This window comes from Taudactylus pleione, unplaced genomic scaffold, assembly GCF_031769625.1.
Source record: "Taudactylus pleione unplaced genomic scaffold, aTauple2 ptg000018l, whole genome shotgun sequence".
NCBI classification, from domain to species: Eukaryota; Metazoa; Chordata; class Amphibia; order Anura; family Myobatrachidae; genus Taudactylus; species Taudactylus pleione.
The window spans coordinates 8,143,445-8,165,435 of NW_028284420.1; the positions used below are offsets into that span (position 1 = coordinate 8,143,445).

The 21,991-nt window shown below is 48.1% G+C and overlaps 1 protein-coding gene across 2 annotated transcripts in view; it reads left to right on the forward strand.

Moving 5' to 3' along the window:
* ACLY (ATP citrate lyase) overlaps positions 1–14,358 on the forward strand; it is a 68,699-nt gene extending 54,341 nt beyond the window's left edge. For both annotated transcript variants that reach the window (XM_088442473.1, XM_088442474.1), the window contains 11 exons: positions 78–159; positions 670–780; positions 1,575–1,702; positions 9,574–9,667; positions 9,875–10,029; positions 10,118–10,268; positions 10,383–10,526; positions 10,882–10,995; positions 11,925–12,007; positions 13,508–13,584; positions 13,935–14,358. In XM_088442473.1, coding sequence (XP_088298599.1) covers positions 78–159; positions 670–780; positions 1,575–1,702; positions 9,574–9,667; positions 9,875–10,029; positions 10,118–10,268; positions 10,383–10,526; positions 10,882–10,995; positions 11,925–12,007; positions 13,508–13,584; positions 13,935–14,029 — 1,234 coding nt within the window. In that variant the 3' untranslated portion in view covers positions 14,030–14,358. The remainder of the gene's footprint in view (positions 1–77; positions 160–669; positions 781–1,574; positions 1,703–9,573; positions 9,668–9,874; positions 10,030–10,117; positions 10,269–10,382; positions 10,527–10,881; positions 10,996–11,924; positions 12,008–13,507; positions 13,585–13,934) is intronic.
* The last annotated feature ends 7,633 nt before the right edge of the window (positions 14,359–21,991 follow it).

Sequence of the window (21,991 nt, forward strand, 5' to 3'; positions counted from 1 at the left end):
AATCTTTTTTTTATTTGCGTTGTGAAGAAATTACAACTGTTGCTTTAACTGCCCTTTATGATCTCTCTTACTCTTAGATATCCTGGCTCTACCTTTATGGACCACGTTCTGCGTTACCAAGACACTGAAGGCGTTAAAATGATTGTGGTCCTTGGAGAGGTGAGAAATTTAATTTAATACTTTCATGGTGCATTTATTTATTTACTCGTTTGTTTTATACTCTAATTTCTTCTAAAATGCACTTGGCATTCTTTAGTAAATGTTTGGTGAGGGTTCCTCCTTTACAGACTGTTTTTGCCTCTTACTCTGCTGTAGGAACTATCAGAAAACAAGTTTCCATAATGGAGGCCTGACCTGTAATGTATGTTGTGTCATTATGCTAACATTTGATTAGTGAATGTTTGGTGGGAATACTTCGCCTGCAAAATCCCCTAAAGAGAAGTATGGGTCATTTTTTTTTTTTTTTCTTTTTAAATAAAATAAGCCTGCAACCTATCCACCTGTAGAACAGATAGCCTTTTCTATTGCTGCTTGCTTTTGGAGCAGAGTATTGCCTCTAAATACTTCTTTACAGGTTCGATTGCCATCTCTCTTTTTATACAGTTAGCATAACATTTGTCATATTGCTTTAAGGTCTAAATTCAGGTTGTTCATTTTTTATTCCCTCAGATTGGTGGAACAGAGGAATATAAGATAAGTCACGGTATTAAAGAGGGCAGACTGACCAAACCCATCGTATGCTGGTGTATAGGGACCTGTGCTACTATGTTTTCATCAGAGGTATTACTAGAAAATCTATAAAGTGTACTGCTTCACTTTTTTTTGTCATCGATATGAATATTGCACCAAACAAAGGATTGCAAACCATTCCGCTCTCTGCCCTTCACATTAGATAACTAACACCATGTATTTCAATGTAATAATGCTCCTTAAGTGGTATATACAATATAGATAATTCTCCATTTCTGCTTGACTACATCTCTATGTAGATAGCAAACATGTAAGGGAAGAAAATCCTTTTGGCATGGTTTATCACACAGCATGTATTACAGTATTTTAGTATGTGGTTACATAACAAATCCAGCGGAATATAGAGGTCATGTTGATAACATTAATTAAAGTAAGGATGCAAATATGCAATAAAATGATAGCTTTTCTTTAATTTAATAATTTATACCAGATTAATTAAATTTGTGTCTTTAAAACTTGTCCCAAATGGCATTTATACTACGGAATCTGAGACTGCATAACATCCAGTCAACACCGTGTAAAAATGCTGAAAATGTTGTTACTCTGTTTAGAAAGTGTCACCAAATGCCACAGTGCTCTACTCTGTTGTAATGTTTTGATTGTTCTCAGCAAATTTCATTTGGCAATGAAGTTATAACAATCATTTTCATTTTCTGTCAATTTTGGTTTTGCAAACACCACTATCAGTATTTGCAGTGTTTGTACTTTTCACAAGGCTGGACTTTTGTATTGTACTTTAATTGCATCATAAATGTCTAGCCATCAAGAGATTATTTAACTTTGTTAATAAGTGTACTGTTGCCAATTCCATAACTGTATTACAGGTGCAGTTTGGACACGCGGGAGCTTGTGCAAATCAGGCATCCGAGACAGCAGTTGCCAAAAATCAGGCCTTGAAAGAAGCTGGTGTATTTGTGCCACGTAGCTTTGATGAACTTGGTGATGTAATCCAGTAAGTGGGCTATTCATAGATCACAGGTCACCAATGTACAATTTAATAGCAGACTATGATTACAATTTTAATGTATAATAATTAAGCCTACCAACTATATTTATTTTGAATTGCACATAAAGGAGGGGAATTCTGTTATACACGATAAAGCGAAAACTTAATGTCTGAAGTTTTCGAACAATTCGCTTTTTTTGGTGCGATATTTTTGCGTCTTTTGTCTATGCGCGCTCCTGGCTTTCGAACTATCCAATTACAAAGGACGCGAAAGCGCATTAGCATGAAAACTTTTCGCAAAGTAACCTGCGAAAAGTATAGGTGAATTTGGGGAAATCTGTACTCCTTTAAAATAGGTAATGGACATAGGTAATCAATTTAGAAGTGTATTAGTGGTCCAAATAAAAGAATGTGGGGCTCTTAAATTGTGTCAAATAGCTGTTTTATGTTTGAGTCCAAAAAGTACACTTTTAAAAATCTAAAAACATGGGCCACCTGCAATGTTTAAAACACATGTCCCTTACATAGAGCCCCCCAAAATACCTGACCCATTACTTTAAACCCTTTTTTCACCACAAAATTGACTTGTCAATTTTACTCAAATGAAGCTAATTAAATAAATATTTTTGTCTAATTTGTCAATGGGGGGGGTTTCCAAAGGGTTCTGAACCAAGACCCCACATTTTTAAATAAAAATAGGGATTTTGCACAAGTTTTCACCTGTTCTGAGATGGTAAAAACAGTTAGCTGGTTTCTGTCTCTAGAGAATTTGCGCGTACAAAAACTTCGGGAATAGGATTGCACAATATTCATTTTTGTGCATAACATTTGCACTTTTTCGTCAAACCGCAGTTTTTCGTGGCTAATTGAATCTGAAACATAGTGTTTCTACTTCAGGGTCCATAGGGGGTCCACAGGGTTGACCTTGGGGTATAGCTGGATCTGGATCCACGGGCACCACGCAGTTAAAGCTTTGCTGCTCCCAGGATGCACTTGGGTCCGTCCTCCTCTATACCCCGCCCCGGCCACAGGCACCTCAGTTTTAGTTGGTGCCCGGCCGGAGTCGGGTCACCCTGTCGCAGTGGGGCTGCAGGAGCAGCCCCTAAGCTTTATTTTAAAAGAGAAATTTTTTATTTTTTTCTACTTTTTTTACACTGTTAGAGCGGCAGCATCAGACTGTCCTTTAGGACGTCCACGCTGCCGCTCCTTCTCCCCGCTGGCGCCGCGACGCCAGTACAGCTCTGGGGATCGCGGCGGGACCCCAGAGCCTGTACTAGCCGGGCTCTGGGGACTCCCTTGACTGCTGCTGGACGCGACGGGGATCAGGTAAGCCGCGGGTCGCCGCGTGCGGCGGGCCGCGGATACTTCAATGCAGTCAGGAGCCTCCGGTCTCTGGGGACAGACCGGAGGCGCTAGCGGCGGCGGCGGGCTCCCCCTCAATTGAGGAATACCCCGCGTGTCCGCTAGACCACCAGGGTATCAGGCTGGTAGCGGGACCGGCAACCCGGGGGTTAATTGCTAGCCAGGGGAGGCAGCCTTCCCTGTCTAGCGGCTCCTCCCCTCAGCTCAGCGCGCCTTTCAACAAGCAGTCTGGCGTCGCTGAGCTGCTCTTATCTCTCGGCCACTCCTCCTCTGAGGTCTCCGGCGGCCATCTTTACTGGCACATCGCAGACTCCCAGGCGGTATCAAGTGGACCGGTCCCCCTGTGTACCTCTCCCCTGCAAAAGGACAGTGTACACAGCGCTATAGCCCTCCCAGACACTGAATCTGGGCGGTTGATTGTAGCGGAAGGTGCAGTGAGTACTAACTTTTCTGCATTGTATGTGACTATTGCTAGTGCTGCCTGTCTGTGACTTATTCTCCTTACTGTCAGCTTATAACTATCCCTTTCCTTCTCCTACGGCCCGGCAGGTGTGTGGGGGAAGGGCGTTTTTCTGAGACCCTCACTTATATAAAACACGTATTTGTGGGGTCAGTCACATACTGTTGTGTGCTACACAGTACCATATCTGGGCTGTTGTGTCGCATACTGGTGAGTGCGCGGGTGTTAAAACCGTAATTCCTCTGGTGATACCTATTTCTTGTGATTTACGGTATCATGTCTGATGAGGAGACTGAGCGCTCTGTGGCTCCTGTGCTATTTTCCTGCAGACGTTGTGCTGCTGGAGTTGATGGGGAGGACTTATCTCAGGATGGTCTGTGCGGGCGGTGCCAGCTGGTACCGGGCCCCTCCAACCCCCCTGTATCACAGGACCCTCCTTGGGCGATGTTTTCACAGGTGCTGGCGTCTATTGCGGACCGGTTATCGGTCCCATCAGCGGTCCCTTCTAGGGCGTTACCGCAGCCCACCATCCCCCATTCCCCGAGGGTTCCACAAATGTTGCGGTCTTCCCCCGGGGCCCAGACTGTGGGTCCTTACTCGGGACTGCCTGTGTATGTGCAGTCTTCCCCAGGGACGCGTCAGTCTGTAGTGCCTTTGCAGAGTTTTGCTCAGACGGCTCCTCCGCCTTGGGTGGATGTTCTATCCAGCTCCGTACAGAGTCTGGCGGCTTCATCCTCGGCGTTTCAGTCCATGTTGCAAGGTGATGTGCCACCAAGGGTGTCTAAACGTCCGGTTGTGAGTTCACTAGCTGCGCAGTTGTCGGACTCGGAAGTGTCCTCAGATGATGGAGAAATCCATGAGGACTCTGACTCTGATGTCATGGGGCAGGAGGTGGAAGCTAAGTCCTCCATTAATGTTCCAGCCTTAGGGCGGTGCGGGCTATCCTACATGTTGAGGATGATGCGCCGGCTCCTAGGTCGAAGTTTCCTAATTTTAAAAAGGCCAAGGTGACCTCAACTGTGTTCCCCCTGTCTGATCAATTATCGGATCATATGGCGGCGGCCTGGCAATTACCTAGTAAGAGGTTCCATCCACAGAAGAGGTTGGCGGCGAACTATCCTTTTCCTGAAGCTCATTGCAGGAAATGGGAAACTCCGCCGGCGGTGGATTCCCACGTTACCCGCTTGATCAAAAGCGCGACGCTGCCATTGCCGTCTATCTCCTCTTTGAAGGATCCCACGGACAGGAAGGTGGAGACTTGTTTAAAGTCCATTTATTCTCTTTCCGGGGCGGTGGCTCGCCCGTCCATGGCTATCTCCTGGGTGGCTAAAGCCATTGAGGCATGGGCCAATGCCTTGGAGGATACCTTTCCTGATGAGGCTCCGGATATCCAGAGAGCGTTAGTGGGACAGATGCGGGATGCAGCTTCCTATATTGGGGAAGCGTCTTTGGATGCCAGCCTGCTCACTTCTAGGGTGTCGGCTGCAGCGGTGTCTGCTCGGCGCTCCCTGTGGCTGAGGTCCTGGAGGGCTGATGCAGATTCAAAAAAGGGTCTGGAGGCCTTGCCTTTTAATGGTGATTTACTATTTGGTCCGGATTTGGACAGAATAGTGGATACTTTGGCTAAGTCCAAGTCGGCTTTTCTCCCTTCGGCCTCTGCGCCGGCTAAAGTGAGGAGCTCTGCCTTTCGGTCCTTTCGGGTTCAGGGTAAGGCCAAGGGCCAGTCCTTCCCGAGACATTCGGCGACCAAGGCCGCACCCAAGCCCAAGAAGCAGGCATGGAGTGCTCGGCGCCCTTCTTCCAAGCAGGAGGATAAGCCTGCTGCCTGATGGGACGGGCCTCTCTCTGGGGGACCCCAGAGTGGGAGGCCGACTTCTCCAATTCGCCCAGTGTTGGCACAATACCACCACGGATGCCTGGGTTCGAGAAGTAGTCTCTCAGGGGTACGCCCTGTCTTTTCGGTTCAGGCTGCCCCACCAGTTTTTCTGTACGAGTCCTTCTCTGGACAAGACCAAAGCTGGTCAGATTCAGGTAGCTATAGAATCCTTGCTACAAGCAGGGGTCATTGTTCCCGTTCCGCAGTCTCAGCGCGGGACGGGGTACTATTCTACTCTGTTTCTGGTACAGAAACCCAATGGTTCTCATCGCCCTATCCTGAATTTGAAGTCTCTGAACAGATACCTCAGAGTTCCCAGGTTCAGGATGGAAACGTTACGTTCCATCATTCTGGCGATGGAACCCGGGGATTATATGGTCTCCCTCGATATCCAGGACGCCTATCTCCATGTGCCCATAGCACCGGCACATCAGCGGTATCTGAGGTTTGCTATCCTGAACCATCACTACCAATTTCGGGCGTTGCCTTTTGGCCTTTCCACGGCTCCGAGGGTGTTCACCAAGGTGATGGCGGTTATGGCTGCCCACCTTCGGGGTCAGGGTCTACGTCTGTTGCCGTACCTGGACGATCTTCTGCTGCTGGCGAGCTCCCCGGAGGTGCTTCTTCGACATCTCCACCTGACCATTGCTTGTCTTCAAGCACACGGGTGGTTGATAAACTGGAAGAAGTCCTCCCTGATTCCATCACAGCGGATGGCTCATTTGGGAGCCCTGCTGGATTCTCGTCAGCAGCGGATTTTCCTGACTCCAGAGAAGGTCTCCTCCCTGCAGCTGCGGATACACAGTTGCCTGAGCAGTTGCCGCCTGTCGGTCCATTCAGCTATGAGAGTTCTGGGGTCCATGGTGTCGACATTCGACATGGTGGAATTTGCCCAGTTCCATTCCCTGCCCCTGCAGGGGCTGATTCTATCGGAATGGAACGGGTTACCTCACCGGATCCGCTCTCAGATGCTGGTGTTGTCCGCGGAGGTTCGGCAGTCTTTGGCTTGGTGGCTTCAGACGGCGCATCTGGTCGAGGGGCGCCACTTTTGGATCCCGGACTGGGTCCTGCTCACGACGGATGCCAGTCTTCGGGGTTGGGGGGCAGTGACCGGCTCATTATCGCTTCAGGGTCGTTGGTCCGCGGAAGAAGCACTTCTCCCCATCAACATCCAGGAACTGCGGGCTGTGTACAGGGCCCTGCAGTCGTCCGGCCCCGCTCTTCACGGAAGGGCGGTTCAGGTGCAGTCCGACAACGCCACCACGGTGGCGTACATCAACCACCAAGGGGGAACTCGCAGTCGGGCAGCAATGTCGGAGGTGTCTCGCATTCTTGCTTGGGCGGATGTCACGTTCCAGCGATCTCGGCAGTCTTCATTCCCGGAGTCCTCAATTGGGAGGCGGACTTCCTCAGCCGTCACGATGTGCATCCCGGGGAATGGTCGCTTCACCCAGAGGTGTTTCAGCTACTCGTGGACAGGTGGGGGCTGCCGGAGCTGGACTTTATGGCCTCCCGTCACAATCACAAGTTGCCCGTTTACGGGTCAAGGACAAGAGACGCAGGCGCCTGTCTGGTAGACGCTCTGTCGGTGAAATGGACGTTTCACCTGGCGTATCTGTTTCCTCCGATATCCTTACTTCCTCGGGTTCTGCGGAAATTCAAGCAGGACGGCGGCACGCTCGTGCTGGTGGCTCCGGCGTGGCCCAGACGTCCTTGGTACTCCGATCTGAGGTGCCTCTCCATCGACGCTCCGTACCTTCTTCCTCAGCGTCGGGACCTGTTGTCTCAGGGGCCCTGCCTTTACCCGGATCTGGGTCGGCTGTCTTTGACGGCGTGGCTCTTGAGACAGCCGTCTTGAGGTCTAGGGGTTTCTCCAGTTCAGTGATTGGTACCATGCTTAGGGCACGCAAGCCTGCTTCCGCGCGGATTTACCACAGGGTGTGGCGCACTTATTTTCAGTGGTGTGAATCCAGAAACTATGATCCGCAGGTGTTCCGGGTTTCCAGAATCTTGGAATTTCTTCAATCGGGTTTGGACCTCGGCTTACGCCTGGCCTCTCTGAAGGTTCATGTGTCTGCTTTGTCCGTGTGGTTTCAGCGACGGATTGCTACACTGCCAGATGTTTACACCTTTTTCCAAGGTGTTCTCAGGATCCAGCCTCCCTTCGTGCCTCCGGTGGCTCCGTGGGACTTGACGGTGGTACTGAGGGTCTTGCAGGGTCCTCCTTTTGAGCCGCTTGAGTCGGTGGAGCTCAAGTGGCTGACGTTTAAGACCATTTTTCTCCTGGCAATTGCTTCGGCCAGGAGGGTTTCAGAATTGGGGGCGCTTTCCTGTCGCCCTCCTTTTCTGATTTTTCACCAGGACAGGGCAGTGCTCCGCACGCGTCCTGAGTTTTTGCCCAAAGTGGTTTCAAAGTTCCACATTAATCAGGAACTTGTTGTGCCAGCTTTTCAGTCACCTGATCTTTCTGCTGGTGAGGCTTCCTTGGATGTGGTCCGGGCACTTAGAATCTATGTGGACTGGACTGCTTCGGTTAGGAAGTCGGATTCTTTGTTTGTCCTCTTCGGTTTTCACAAGAGGGGTTGGCCTGCCAACAAGCAAACGTTAGCCCGTTGGCTTCGTTCAGTTATTTGTGAGGCTTATGCGCAGGAGGGTTTACCTGTGCCAGCCTCTGTTAAGGCTCATTCCACTCGTTCTGTGGGTCCCTCTTGGGCTGCTAGACGTGGCGCCTCCGCTGTTCAGCTGTGTAAGGCGGCTACTTGGTCTTCAATTCAGACGTTTTTGAGGTTTTATGCGTTTGACACCTTCGCCTCTCAGGATGCATCCTTTGGGCGCCGGGTACTCCTTTCAGCACAGGAGCGTCCCCATCCTTAGTTGAACTGCTTTGGGACATCCCCAAGGTCAACCCTGTGGACCCCCTATGGACCCTGAAGTAGAAAACAAGAGATATGGTAAGAACTTACCTTTGTTATCTCTGTTTCTACGAAGTCCATAGGGTCCACAGGGCGCCCGCCCTGACGCACCTGGCTTCAAATGGGCTGTGTGGCTGGTCACCGGTTTTCCGGCTCCCATTTCTGTGAGTATGGTTTCTTGTGTGTTCCAGTCTTCCTTCTCTCTGTTTAGTCTCCTCCTCCGGCCTTAGCTGCTTACCAACTGAGGTGCCTGTGGCCGGGGCGGGGTATAGAGGAGGACGGACCCAAGTGCATCCTGGGAGCAGCAAAGCTTTAACTGCGTGGTGCCCGTGGATCCAGATCCAGCTATACCCCAAGGTCAACCCTGTGGACCCTATGGACTTCGTAGAAACAGAGATAACAAAGGTAAGTTCTTACCATATCTCTTGTTTTTTCACAATTGTAGTGCAGCATTTTGGGTAGGTTGGCATGTCGCTATCATTTTTAATGCTGGGAGACCAAGAGGATATGTCATTAGTTGTAGTTGCGGTTAGAATGTCATTTAGAGACTTCTGGGGACAGGTATAAAACTAGTGATTATTACACCTTGGTACAAGTCCTATATGGCAACACATACTACAGTATCCTGAAATGTATAGAGCTAAAATTATTTTATACTTTCATTAAACATAATAACTAATAACAGCAGTGTCTGGTATTCCCCATACATATCTGACCTTCCTTAAGTCTTTTCTAAATGGTGCAACAGGAGTACTCTTATATTCACACTGTTTCACATCTAATGCAGAGCTCGGCACTGGATGCAAATATCTTTCAGAATCCAATTACTCTCTTGCATACAAAGCTCTCAATGCCACTACCTATACACACATCTCTAACATCATATCTCCCTCTCTAAGATTTGCTACTGACTTGTACCCTCCGGGGTACTTGCTACGCACTCCTGCCTGCAAAACCTTTCCCCTGTGTGGTTACCCACCAAGCCATTTAGCCATTTGGACTGTGACCCAGCTGTTAAATCTTTTAACACTATAAAATCCATCTCATGATTAGGAGCCGCCCTACAATTTTTCCCCTCTCCTCCATATGCTGCCATTGTGGATGTAGATTCATCACAAGATGTATATGGCTTTGCATATATGTACTATCTTTCCATTTCTTTTTTTTTTTTTCTTTTTTTTTTTTACATAATTTACATCCATTATGCTAACTCTGCATCAGGCCCTGACACAACAGTAATGAATGGATCCTTCTATTCTCTTCTAAGGTCTGTGTATGAGGATTTGGTTGCCAAAGGAGAGATTGTTCCAGCAGAGGAAGTGCCACCTCCTACTGTACCAATGGACTACTCTTGGGCAAGAGTAAGTATTCTCAGTGCAAGATATTGGGAGAGGGACATTTCCTCATCTACTAGAAGAAAGCTCTTGTTTTCAAGTGAAATCTATCATAAATCTCTATTTACTTGGGCAACCTATTTAGAGTTGTACAAATTGCTTATTTCTCTGGGACTTGGACACCACTCACAAAACCTCCCTCTCACATCCTGGCTATCATGTCTCCCTCTTCAGGAGCTGGGGTTAATACGGAAGCCTGCATCCTTTATGACCAGTATATGCGATGAGAGAGGCCAGGAGCTGATTTATGCAGGGATGCCAATAACAGATGTCTTTAAAGAGGACATTGGAATCGGTGGCGTGTTGGGACTTCTTTGGTTCCAGAGACGGTGAGACCAGATGATCTGCGGTAAAACTGTCCTTGATTACTATAGGCCATAGAATAGGAATATTCATAACCACTACTTCTTCCATTAGGGTCCCCAAATATGCCTCCCACTTCATTGAAATGTGTCTGATGGTAACAGCAGACCATGGACCTGCTGTCTCTGGTGCCCATAACACCATTGTTTGTGCAAGAGCTGGCAAAGACCTAATCTCCAGTCTTACCTCTGGTCTTCTCACTATAGTAAGTTCAGCATTCAGTAGAGGTAATTATAAAAGGGATAGATTTTCCTTTTCGCAGTAGTATATTCTTCTAGTACACTGCACTCCTTTTTTAACCTTTTAAATATATTTACAGGGAGATCGTTTTGGAGGAGCCCTTGATGCAGCTGCAAAGATGTTCAGCAAAGCTTTTGACAGTGGCCTTATCCCCATGGAGTTTGTAAACAAGATGAAGAAGGAGGGCAAACTGATAATGGGCATTGGTCACAGAGTGAAATCTGTAAGCGTCCCATAACGTGTGTTTTTGTTTTGTTTTTTCCATTTAACCCACTTATGATATTGTCCCTGTTTCCCTGTGATCACATTGGTCTTCCCCTTGTCTGTGTAAGAGACACAATTACAAGCATTTGTAAGCTATTCCTTTGCACAGCAGTTGTCTTGTTGAACTCCATAGAGGCCTAACTTTTCTGTGGTAATGGGTAACTGCAGAATGATCATTCATATACGGTAAAATCATCCCTCTTTTTGTATTACATGTTTGCAAAATATTGAAAAAAAGTCCACTTTTTTTTTTTTTTTTTTTTTTTATTTAAAGTTTTCCAGCTGATTTATTATTTTTTTTTCTTCTTCTTCAGATCAACAACCCAGACATGAGAGTACAGATCCTAAAAGACTATGTGAAACAGCACTTCCCAGCTACTCCTTTGCTAGACTATGCCCTTGAAGTGGAGAAAATCACTACTTCAAAGGTAGGACAAGAATGTATGAATATTTCATACTGTACTGCATAACCTTAAAAATATCAGATATGAGAACATTTGGTGGCGTTCCACAGCCATTGAGAGCACATGACTAGGGTCCAAAGCATCTTATTGTATTCAGACTTCATCTCCTACTCTTCGAAATTATTGGCAAATCCAATCATTTGAATGCTCACACCAATGCATATTATTATTTCAGGAGATGAGTGTGCTGATCTTCTGTGATTAGGTTAGTGGGGTGGTGATGGGGATGGTTTAGACAATCTCTGTTTTAGCCATTTAGTTTGAGGAACAGTGTAATGTCAGAAAGTCATATTGAAAGGGTTGGGTACGGGATGCCAGCAGTCAGAATACAGACAGCGGCATCTCGACAGTCAGAATACTGACACCCAAAGGTAAGCTGCCTAACCCGAACTCCTAACCCTCCCCCCCCCCCCCCAACCCACCTTTCCCGCTGTCTAAACCTAACACTCCCCACTCTAATACTTACCATTGAGAGATGCCGGTGGTCGGGATTCTAGCGCCGGGATTCAGACTGATGTCAGGATTCCGGCGCCGGTATTCTGAGCGCCATCATCCCGACTGCCGGGATGTCAACTACGTCCCATATGAAGACAAAAGGCAGGAAGGAGGTGGGTTGGTCAGGGGAGGGGGAAACATTTGTGTGTCAAAGGAGCAGGTGAGATCACCAAGGAAGTGAGGTGTAGAAGGGAGGAGAAGGGTCCGAGAACATGATGTGAAAATAGGTATGGAAAGAAGTGAGAACTCACTAACAGGTATTTAGTGTTGTGGAAGAAGCAGGATTTCCAACAGAGTAATGAGGTGCGTGTCCTGTAAAATTGATACAGGAAAATTGTGGTGGGAAACATATTTATATGAAATGGCATTCATGCATCCAATGTGCTTCTTTCCTGCAGAAACCTAATCTCATCCTCAATGTTGATGGTCTGATTGGTGTTGCGTTTGTGGATTTACTAAGGAACTGTGGTTCTTTTACTAGGTATGTATCATGAATACCGAAGGGAGGAACAGCCTGGAGTTATCAACATGAGTAATAATATTTGGCCATATTAATGCTACAGCTTTAGCACCTATTAGACATTATGTGTGTGCTTGTTTAAAATGTAAAAATAATTAGGCTGCTGTATGATTATTCATGGAAATTGAACTCCCTACAATAGCTACTTACCTACAGTGGAAGTAGCCGTTTTGTGGGTTGCACCAACATTCTATATTTTAATTTGTTTACATTGAATTATTTTTAACTGTTCAGTGCATAAAATGACTGCAGCAGTAGCGCACACAGGGGGGGGTTTCTGAGTACACAGAGCCTCCCCCTGACAGAGTGGAGAGCGAGCACCACCATGTTATGAAGCCTTGCCCCCTCAGGGCAAAATGCAGCGATTTGCGGGTCAGTGGGGAGGGGGCGGAGCCAATATGATGCAATAGAATTAGAATTGCATAATTTGGCTCCGCCCTCTCTAAATTGACCCGTGAATCGTGCCATTTTGCCATGAGGGGGGGGGGGGGGGGAGACTTGTTGACATGGTGCCTGGTCTCGTCTCCATCTCCAACCTGCTGCATGGAGTGTGTGTATATGTGTATAAATAGTATATGTTAGAAAGCCCCCCTTAAAAATCCTGCATTTGCCCCTGTGCAGCAACTAGTAAATTTCTCTGCTGCATTAACATGGAAAAATACTACACTCTGCGAAATGTTTGCTTCCATTGTTTGCATATTAAGTGTGTTCAATTAAAATGAATTTCTGGATCACTAAAGTTTGCTTAGAATCATCATCTTAGAAGCAGTTTGTATATGATAAATGTTATGGTAGCGTTTATTTTTTTTTTTTATGTGCAGATTTGGCAGATCGAGTAAAACAGGATGAAATTAGTAATAAATAGCCCCCTCCAAAGTACATGAGGTTGTGTCTCTGAGAGACAGGTTGTTGATGAAAGTATAATAAACTGTAGCTACTTATGAAATCTGAGAAATCATCAAAGCAATGGTGTCCAAGGGACCTATGTATCAAGCTGAGTTTTACATTAAATTATGCAGAAACTGCAGTTTCTGCATAAATGTATTGTGTCTATGTACTAAGAGCACAACTGGCACTTAAGATCACAGTCGCTATTATTGTCAATGGGGACTACGATCTGACCCATATGTACTAAACTCCAAAAAGCAAAGCTTCTCGGAGTTCAGCCAAGGTAGTTTACACCATCTTCAGATGGCGTAAACTACTGTTAGCCTATGGGGGCTCCCAGAGCAAGAGAGATCTTTTCGATCTCTTTCCCCCCGGCCGGCCCTGTAAGCTGACGCAGTGCGCATGTGCAGCGTCCGCTTCCCCTGGGGAAGTCTTTCACTTAGTACATAGACCCCTTAATGTCTAATTTCTAAGAGGCATGGTTTACAGTAAAATGTATTATGTCCCTGAATTGCACCTTGAGTTTTGTGTAGACCATAATAAGTAAATTATGCTTTTATTTGTGTTTATTAGGGAAGAAGCTGATGAATACATTGATATTGGAGCACTGAATGGCATCTTTGTATTGGGACGAAGCATGGGTTTTATTGGTATGCCAGATTCTACTTTATTGACTCTTAAATGCTTTTTTGTGTTATATTTTTTTTTTATGTTTCTTATATCAAAATAGCTGCTAAAAACACTAATTTCACTAAACACAATTTTTTTTCCCTTTTTTAAGAAATTTTGATAATTTGCAACTGTAATTGGTGGTTGCACCTCTCAGATTCACTGTTTGTATGACACAGATGCAGCATGTTGTAGTCAGCCCTATATAAGCCAGTGGATACTGAAGGATGGAGTAGTGGTTATATGCAATGTATCATAGGGCTCTCTTTCCTGTTTAATGTATGTTTTATACATCCGACACAATAATTTAATGTATTTGTTTCTTTTGCAGGGCATTATTTGGACCAAAAGAGGCTGAAGCAAGGATTGTATCGGCATCCTTGGGATGATATCTCCTATGTTCTACCTGAGCATATGACCATGTAGAAATATGAATGACACTCCATTTAGAAAACTTGATCAACACGCAAGAAGGATGTCCCATGCGTGCAGGCTTCCTGCAGTACCTCCTGCATTCTCAAGCAATGCAAACCCAAACTGCAGTATATGTTGCTTTTTACTGTCTTAATGTCATGTTGGTGTGTTGTTTTTATTTATTTTTTTCCGTCTTGGTTTTTCTTTTTTTTTTTTGTTTCCCTCACCGCTATACCAAGTTAATGTTCCATTTTATTATTTTGATACATGTAGAAATTCACATCAAATGAAATAGCTGTATTTATTAAATGGAAACAGCATTACCTTGAGTGTTGGCCCTACCTTTTTAATGTGGTGGTTTTTTTATTTTATTTTTTTATTAATTTGTGTGTGTATATGTATGTATGTATGTATGTGTGTATACATATATAGAGATATATATATATGTGTGTGTGTATGTATATATATGTGTATGTATATATATGTGTATGTATATATATGTGTATATATATATATATATATATATATATATATATATATATAATCACACACACGAAACGTATGGCAATAGGCACACTGAAATGTGCAGCATTATATCTACAGTGTTGCTTAGCTACTCATGCAACATTATACTGTGTGAGCAAAAGAAAAACCGCTTAATTGTTAAGACTTTTTTTCTTTCACTCATGTGGGAGACATTGGAAAACTGGATCTTTGACTCTATTGAATCTTCAATGCATCAGTGCAAGTTATGCGCTCCCCATCATTGTATATGTGTGAGATGCAAAGGCTGCTAGGTAGCAAGCGGGTATTATCTTAACTTTCTACTTCAGGGTCCATAGGGGTCCACAGGGTGACCTTGGGGTATAGCTGGATCCTGGATCCTCGGGCACCACGGAGTTAAAGCTTTCAGTTGCTCCCAGGATGCACTTGGGTCCAACCTCCCCTATACCCCGCCCCCGAGCCACAGGCACCTCAGTTTGAGATGGTGCCCGGCCGGAGTCGGGTCACCCTGCGGGGGGGGGCTGCAGGAGCAGCCCCCCAAAGCTTTTTTTATTTAACTAGTTTAAATTTATTTTTACATTAGTTTTGTTCTCCAGAGCGGCAGCGCTGGGCTGTCTGTACAGACGCCCACGCTGCCGCTCCTTCTCCCTGCTGGCGCCGCGACTGGGGATCGCGGCGGGGGAAGCCAGAGTCTGTACTAGCCGGACTCTGGTTTCCCTCGGGACTGCTGCCGGAAGACGCCGGGGAGCTTAAGGTAAGCCGCGCACCGCTGATTAGCGCCGGTGCGCGGGTAATGCCTTTTTATATGCAGTCCCATGCCCCCGGTCTAGGGGACAGACCGGGGGCGCTAGCGGTGGCGGCGGGCCCCCCCTCCATCGGAGGCATACCCCGCCAGACCACTAGACCACCAGGGTAAATTAAGCGGCAAGCGGGATGCCGCAACCTTGGGGGTTAAATATGCTAGCCAGGGGAGGAGGCCTTCCCTGTCAGCGGCTCCTCCCCTCAGCTCAGCGCGCCTTTCAGCTCGGAGTCTGGCGTCGCTGAGCTGCAGCTACTCGGCCACTCCTCCTCTGAGGTCTCCAGCGGCCATTTTCTTACTGGCAGCGCAGATCTTCAGGGAGCACGCAGACTGGTCCCCCTGTGTACCTCTCCCCCGACAAGGACAGTGTACACAGCACTATAGCCCTCCCAGACACTGAATCTGGGAGGTTGATTGTAGTTGAAAGGTGTAGTGAGTATATCTTCCTGCATGGTATGTGACTCTTGCTAGTGCTGCCTGTCTGTACTTATTTCTACTTACTGTCAGCCTATACCTATCCCTTTCCTTCTCCTACAAGCCCTACAGGTGTGCGGGGGAAGGGCGTTTCTACTGACCTCTCTTATATAGATCACGTATTTGTGAGGTCCGTCACATAGTTGTGTGCTACACGGTGCCATATTGTGGGCTGTTGTTCAGCACACTGGTGAGTGCGCACGTTTTCTTCCTAAGTCATGTCTGAGGAGGAGATTGAGCACTCCGGGGCTCCGGCATTGTTCTCCTGCAGGCGCTGTTCTGCAGGAGTGGATAGGGAGGATTTGTCACAGGACGGCCTGTGCGGACGGTGCCAGGCGGTCCCTGGTACGTCTAAACCTCCCATGTCGCAGGAGCCACCATGGGCGATGTTTTCCCAGGTGCTGGTGTCCATCGCGGACCGTCTGTCGGTCCTGACTGCCGCCCCTACTAGGGCGTTGCCCCAGCCTGCCATCCCCCATTCCCCGGGTGTCCCACAATTATTGCAGACTCCCCCGGGGTCTCAGCCTGTTGGTCCCTATGCGGGGTTGCCAATGTATATGCAGTCCACCCCTGTGGCACAGCCGGCTGTGGTGCCGTTTCAGGCTCCTGTGACAGCTCCTCCACCCTGGGTGGATGCGCTTTCCCACACTGTCCAAGATTTGGCGGCAGCATCTTCGGCTTTTCAGTCGATGTTGCGCAGTGACGTGCCCTCCAGGGCGTCTAAACGCTCAGTCATGGCACAGGCTGCGCATCTTTCGGATTCTGAGGGGTCCTCGGATGATGGTGAGGTGCAGGATGACTCAGCCTCAGATGCCTCAGTCCAGGAGGTAGACACTAAGTCTTCCATCAATGTGCGGGCTCTGGTTAAGGCAGTGCGGGCCATTCTTCTGATTGAGGATGAGGCACCCGCTCACAAGTCAAGGTATCCTAGTTTTAAAAAAGCTAAGGTTACTTCTACAGCGTTCCCCTTGTCTGATCAGTTGACTGATCACATGGCGGTGGCCTGGCAGACTCCCAGTAAGCGCTTCCTGCCACAGAAACGCTTGGCGTCCAATTATCCATTCCCGGAAGAACATTGTAAGAAATGGGAAACTCCGCCTGCAGTCGATTCCCATGTAACACGCCTCATCAGGAGTGCTACTTTGCCATTGCCGTCTATATCCTCGCTGAAGGATCCTACGGACAGGAAGGTGGAGACTTGTCTAAAGTCTATTTATTCTCTCTCAGGGGCGGTAGCCCGGCCGTCCATGGCCATCTCCTGGGTGGCCAAGGCCATTGAGGGGTGGGCCAACGCCTTGGAGGACATGTTTACGGATGAATCTCCGGACGTCCAGAGGGCGTTGTTAGGACAGATGAGAGATGCCGCCTCCTACATTGGAGAGGCATCTTTGGATGCTAGCCTGTTGACCTCTAGGGTTTCGGCGGCAGCAGTGTCTGCTCGTAGATCCTTGTGGTTGCGGTCTTGGAGAGCAGACGCGGATTCAAAGAAAGGCTTGGAGGCCTTACCTTTTAATGGAGAGTTACTATTTGGTCCGGACCTGGACAAAATAGTAGATACCCTGGCAAAATCCAAGTGAGCCTTCCTCCCTTCAGCTACTACACCTGCTAAGGTCCGGAGATCGGCGTTTCGTTCCTTTCGGGTTCAGGGCAAGGCAAAGGGTCAGTCCTTCCCGAGGCAGTCCGCACCCAAGACTGCCTCAAAGCCAAAGAAGCAAGCCTGGAGTGCTAGGCGCCCTTCTTCCAAGCCAGAAGATAAGCCTTCTGCGTGATGGGACGGGCCTCCCTCTGGGGGACCCCAGATTGGGAGGCCGACTTCTTCAATTCGCCCAGTGCTGGCACAATACCACCACGGATGCCTGGGTGCGAGAAGTGGTCTCCCAGGGGTACGCCCTGTCTTTTCGGCACAGGCCGCCTTGCCAGTTTTTTTGCACAAGTCCTTCTCAGGACAAAACCAAGGCCTTGCAGGTTCAGGAAACCATAGAGGCCTTGCTGACGGCGGGGGTCATTATACCCGTACCACAGTCTCAACGTGGGATGAGGTATTACTCTATGCTGTTTCTGGTGCAGAAACCCAATGGCTCTCATCGCCCCATCCTCAATTTGAAGTCCCTGAACAGGTTTCTCAGGGTTCCCAAATTCAGGATGGAAACTTTGCGTTCCATCATACTGGCGATGGAACCGGGGGATTATATGGTCTCCTTGCATATCCAGGACGCCTACCTCCATGTGCCTATAGCAACATCGCACCAACGGTTTCTGCGGTTTGCTATTCTCCACAACCACTACCAATTCAGGGCTCTACCCTTTGGTCTCCACGGCACCAAGGGTATTTACCAAGGTGATGGCGGTCATGGCGGCTCACCTTCGGAGCCAGGGGATACGGTTGCTACCGTATCTAGACGACCTCCTCTTGCTGGCAAGCTCCCCGGAGGTACTGATCCAGCATCTCCACCTGATGGTCGCTTGTCTACAGGCGCACGGCTGGTTGATCAACTGGAAGAAATCCTCCCTCATCCCATCACAACGGATGGTTCATTTGGGGGCCCTGCTGGACTCTCGTCAGCAACGGATTTTTCTGACTCCAGAGAAGGTCTCCTCCTTATAGCTGCGGATTCACAGTTGCAGAGTGTCGGTGCACTCAGCGATGAGAGTTTTGGGGTCCATGGTGTCGGCATTCGACATGGTGGAGTTTGCCCAGTTCCATTCCAGGCCCCTGCAGGGGCTGATTCTTTTGGAATGGAACGGATTGCCACACAGGATCCGCTCTCAGATACTGGTGTTGTCCTCGGAGGTGCTTCTGTCCCTAGCCTGGTGGCTGCAGACAGCTCATCTCCTAGAGGGGCGCCCCTTTTGGATCCCGGAATGGGTTCTGCTCACGACAGATGCCAGTCTCCGGGGTTGGGGGGCGGTGACAGGCTCCTTGTCACTTCAGGGTCGTTGGTTGGCGGAGGAAGCGATTCTTCCCATCAACATCCTGGAACTGCGGGCAGTATACAGAGCCCTGCAGTCGTCCGGCACCGCTCTTCACGGAAGGGCCGTTCAGGTGCAGTCAGACAACGCCACCACGGTGGCGTACATCAATCACCAGGGAGGGACTCGCAGTCGAGCTGCGATGTCGGAGGTGTCCCGCGTCCTGGCTTGGGCGGAGCGCTATCTTCCAGCTCTCTCGGCAGTTTTCATCCCAGGAGTCCTCAATTGGGAGGCAGACTTCCTCAGCCGTTACGACGTGCATCCCGGGGAATGGTCGCTTCATCCAGAGGTATTCCAACTACTCGTGGACAAGTGGGGGCTGCCAGAGCTGGACCTGATGGCGTCCCGTCACAATCACAAGCTGCCTGTGTACGGGTCAAGGACAAGGGACGCAGGCGCAAGTCTGATAGACGCGCTGTCGGTGAAATGGCTGTTTCAATTGGCTTACTTGTTCCCTCCGATATCTCTGCTGCCTCGGGTCCTGCGCAAGTTCAAACAGGACGGAGGCACACTGATCCTGGTGGCCCCAGCGTGGCCCAGAAGGCCGTGGTACTCCGATCTGCGGAGCCTGTCCATCGACGCTCCGTACCTCCTACCTCAACGGCGGGACCTGTTGTCTCAGGGGCCCTGTCTTCACCCGGATCTGGGTCGACTATCTTTGACGGCGTGGCTCTTGAGACAGCCGTCCTGAGGTCTCAGGGCTTTTCTAGCTCCGTTATTACCACCATGCTGAGGGCGCGCAAGCCTGCTTCCGCGAGGATCTACCACAGAGTGTGGCACACTTACTTTCAGTGGTGCGAGGCCAGAAACTATGATCCCCAGGTGTTCCGGGTTTCGCGTATTCTGGCTTTCCTTCAGTCGGGTTTGGATTTAGGATTACGTCTTTCTTCACTGAAGGTACACGTGTCTGCTCTGTCGGTGTGGTTCCAGCGCAGGATCGCTGCTATGCCGGACGTACACACCTTTTTCCAGGGTGTTTTGAGAATCCAGCCTCCCTTTGTGCCACCTGTGGACCCGTGGGATTTGGCGGTGGTTCTTCGGGCCTTACACGGTCCTCCTTTTGAGCCCTTGGAGTCAGTGGAGCTCAAGTGGCTAACTTTTAAGACTGTTTTCCTCTTGGCAATTGCTTCTGCCAGGAGGGTTTCAGATTTGGGGGCGCTTTCTTGTCGTCCCCCTTGTCTGATTTTTCATCAGGACAGAGCGGTGCTTTGCACTCGTCCTGATTTCCTGCCTAAGGTGGTTTCCAGGTTCCACATTAATCAGGAACTTGTTGTACCAGCCTTTCAGTCACCTGATCTTTCGGTTGGGGAGACTTCCTTAGACGTTGTCCGGGCACTCCAGGTTTATGTGGACCGGACTAGTTCTGTGAGGAAGTCGGATTCTTTGTTTATCCTCTTTGGTTTTCACAAGAGGGGTTGGCCTGCCAACAAACAGACTCTAGCCCGTTGGCTTCGTTCTGTTATTATTGAGGCTTATATGCAGGAGGGTTTACCTGTTCCAGCCTCTGTTAAGGCTCATTCCACTCGGTCCGTGGGCCCTTCTTGGGCTGCTAGCCGTGGCGCCTCTGCTGTTCAGCTCTGTAAGGCGGCCACCTGGTCTTCCATTCAGACCTTTTTGAGGTTCTATGCGTTTGACACCTTTGCCTCTCAGGATGCATCCTTTGGGCGCCGGGTTCTCCTATCAGCACAGGAGCGTCCCCGCCCTTAGTTGGACTGCTTTGGGACATCCCCAAGGTCGCCCTGTGGACCCCTATGGACCCTGAAGTAGAAAACAAGAGATATGGTAAGAACTTTTGTTATCTCTGTTTCTACGAAGTCCATAGGGTCCACAGGGCACCCGCCCTGACGCACCTGGCTTCATATGGGCTCTGTGACTGGTCACCGGTTTTCCGTCTCCCATTTCTGTGAGTATGGTTCTTGTGTGTTCCAGTCTTCCTTCTCTCTGTTTCGTCTTTTTCCGGCCTGGGCTGCTTCCCAACTGAGGTGCCTGTGGCTAGGGGGCGGGGTATAGGGGAGGTTGGACCCAAGTGCATCCTGGGAGCAGCTGAAAGCTTTAACTCCGTGGTGCCCGAGGATCCAGGATCCAGCTATACCCCAAGGTCACCCTGTGGACCCTATGGATTTCGTAGAAACAGAGATAACAAAGGTAAGTTCTTACCATATCTCTTGTTATTTTTGCAAAGGAGCAGAAGCACAAATATATAGTCTTACTGGTGCACTCTTAATTGGATTGGAAAAAGACAAAAATATATATATATATATATATATATATATATATAATTATTTTAAAAAAGGAGTGTATTTACAGATACACTTCTTAATACCTGGGTTCACAGGCAAAAAACTGGTGGTCATATAGATTCACATGAAAAAAATATATACATAATTAATCAAACTGGCGAAAATATATCTCCCAATTCCCTAATCTATTCATAGACAAACAATATTTAATTGACACCAAAAGAGGAAACTGGGTGAATTCCATCATACACACAAGCCTAAAAGAGAAATCCAGATACTGCCTGGCACATATTAAAGAAAAACCCTTATACCACTTTCAGACAGACAATGGCAACAAATCCGGCATTTGCATGCTAGGTTTTTTTGCCATTCTCTGATACCCCTTTCAGCCCAAAAATGAAATGACCGGATAATTCACTTTTACCCGTTAATTTGCGAAGCAACCTGAGATTTTTCCTTGTATGAAAGGGTCATCCCAGGACTAAGTAAAAAACCAGGGTTGGAGACTCGGGAATTTAATCGCGGGATGACCCTTTCACACAGGGAAGAATCCTGGGTTGTTAAGCAAATTACTGGGTAAATGTGAATCACCCGGTAATTTCATTTTCGGTGTGAAAGGGGTATTATTGATGCATTCCAGAAACTAAAAGATTACTATCTGGAAAATAATAATACTAAGCAAGCAGAGGTCTTCTCAAACGCACTGCGCAAGAAGTTATACTGTAGCACTGACAAATCTGAAGGAAAACGAGATTACTGCAAGACCAGCTGACAAGGGAGGAGGTATCGTGAGCCTGATGCTGCCCATCCACTAGGCGATTAAACCTAGCGATTGAGCGATAATGACCGTCATACTCGCCCGCAAATCGGCCAGTTTAATGTAAAAAATGACCAGCAATGTGCGTGTCCGTTGATTATTTTTGACATCTATCATCGCCCGAACATGTTGGTCAACCTGACGATAACATCAGTCCTAGCATGTACTTG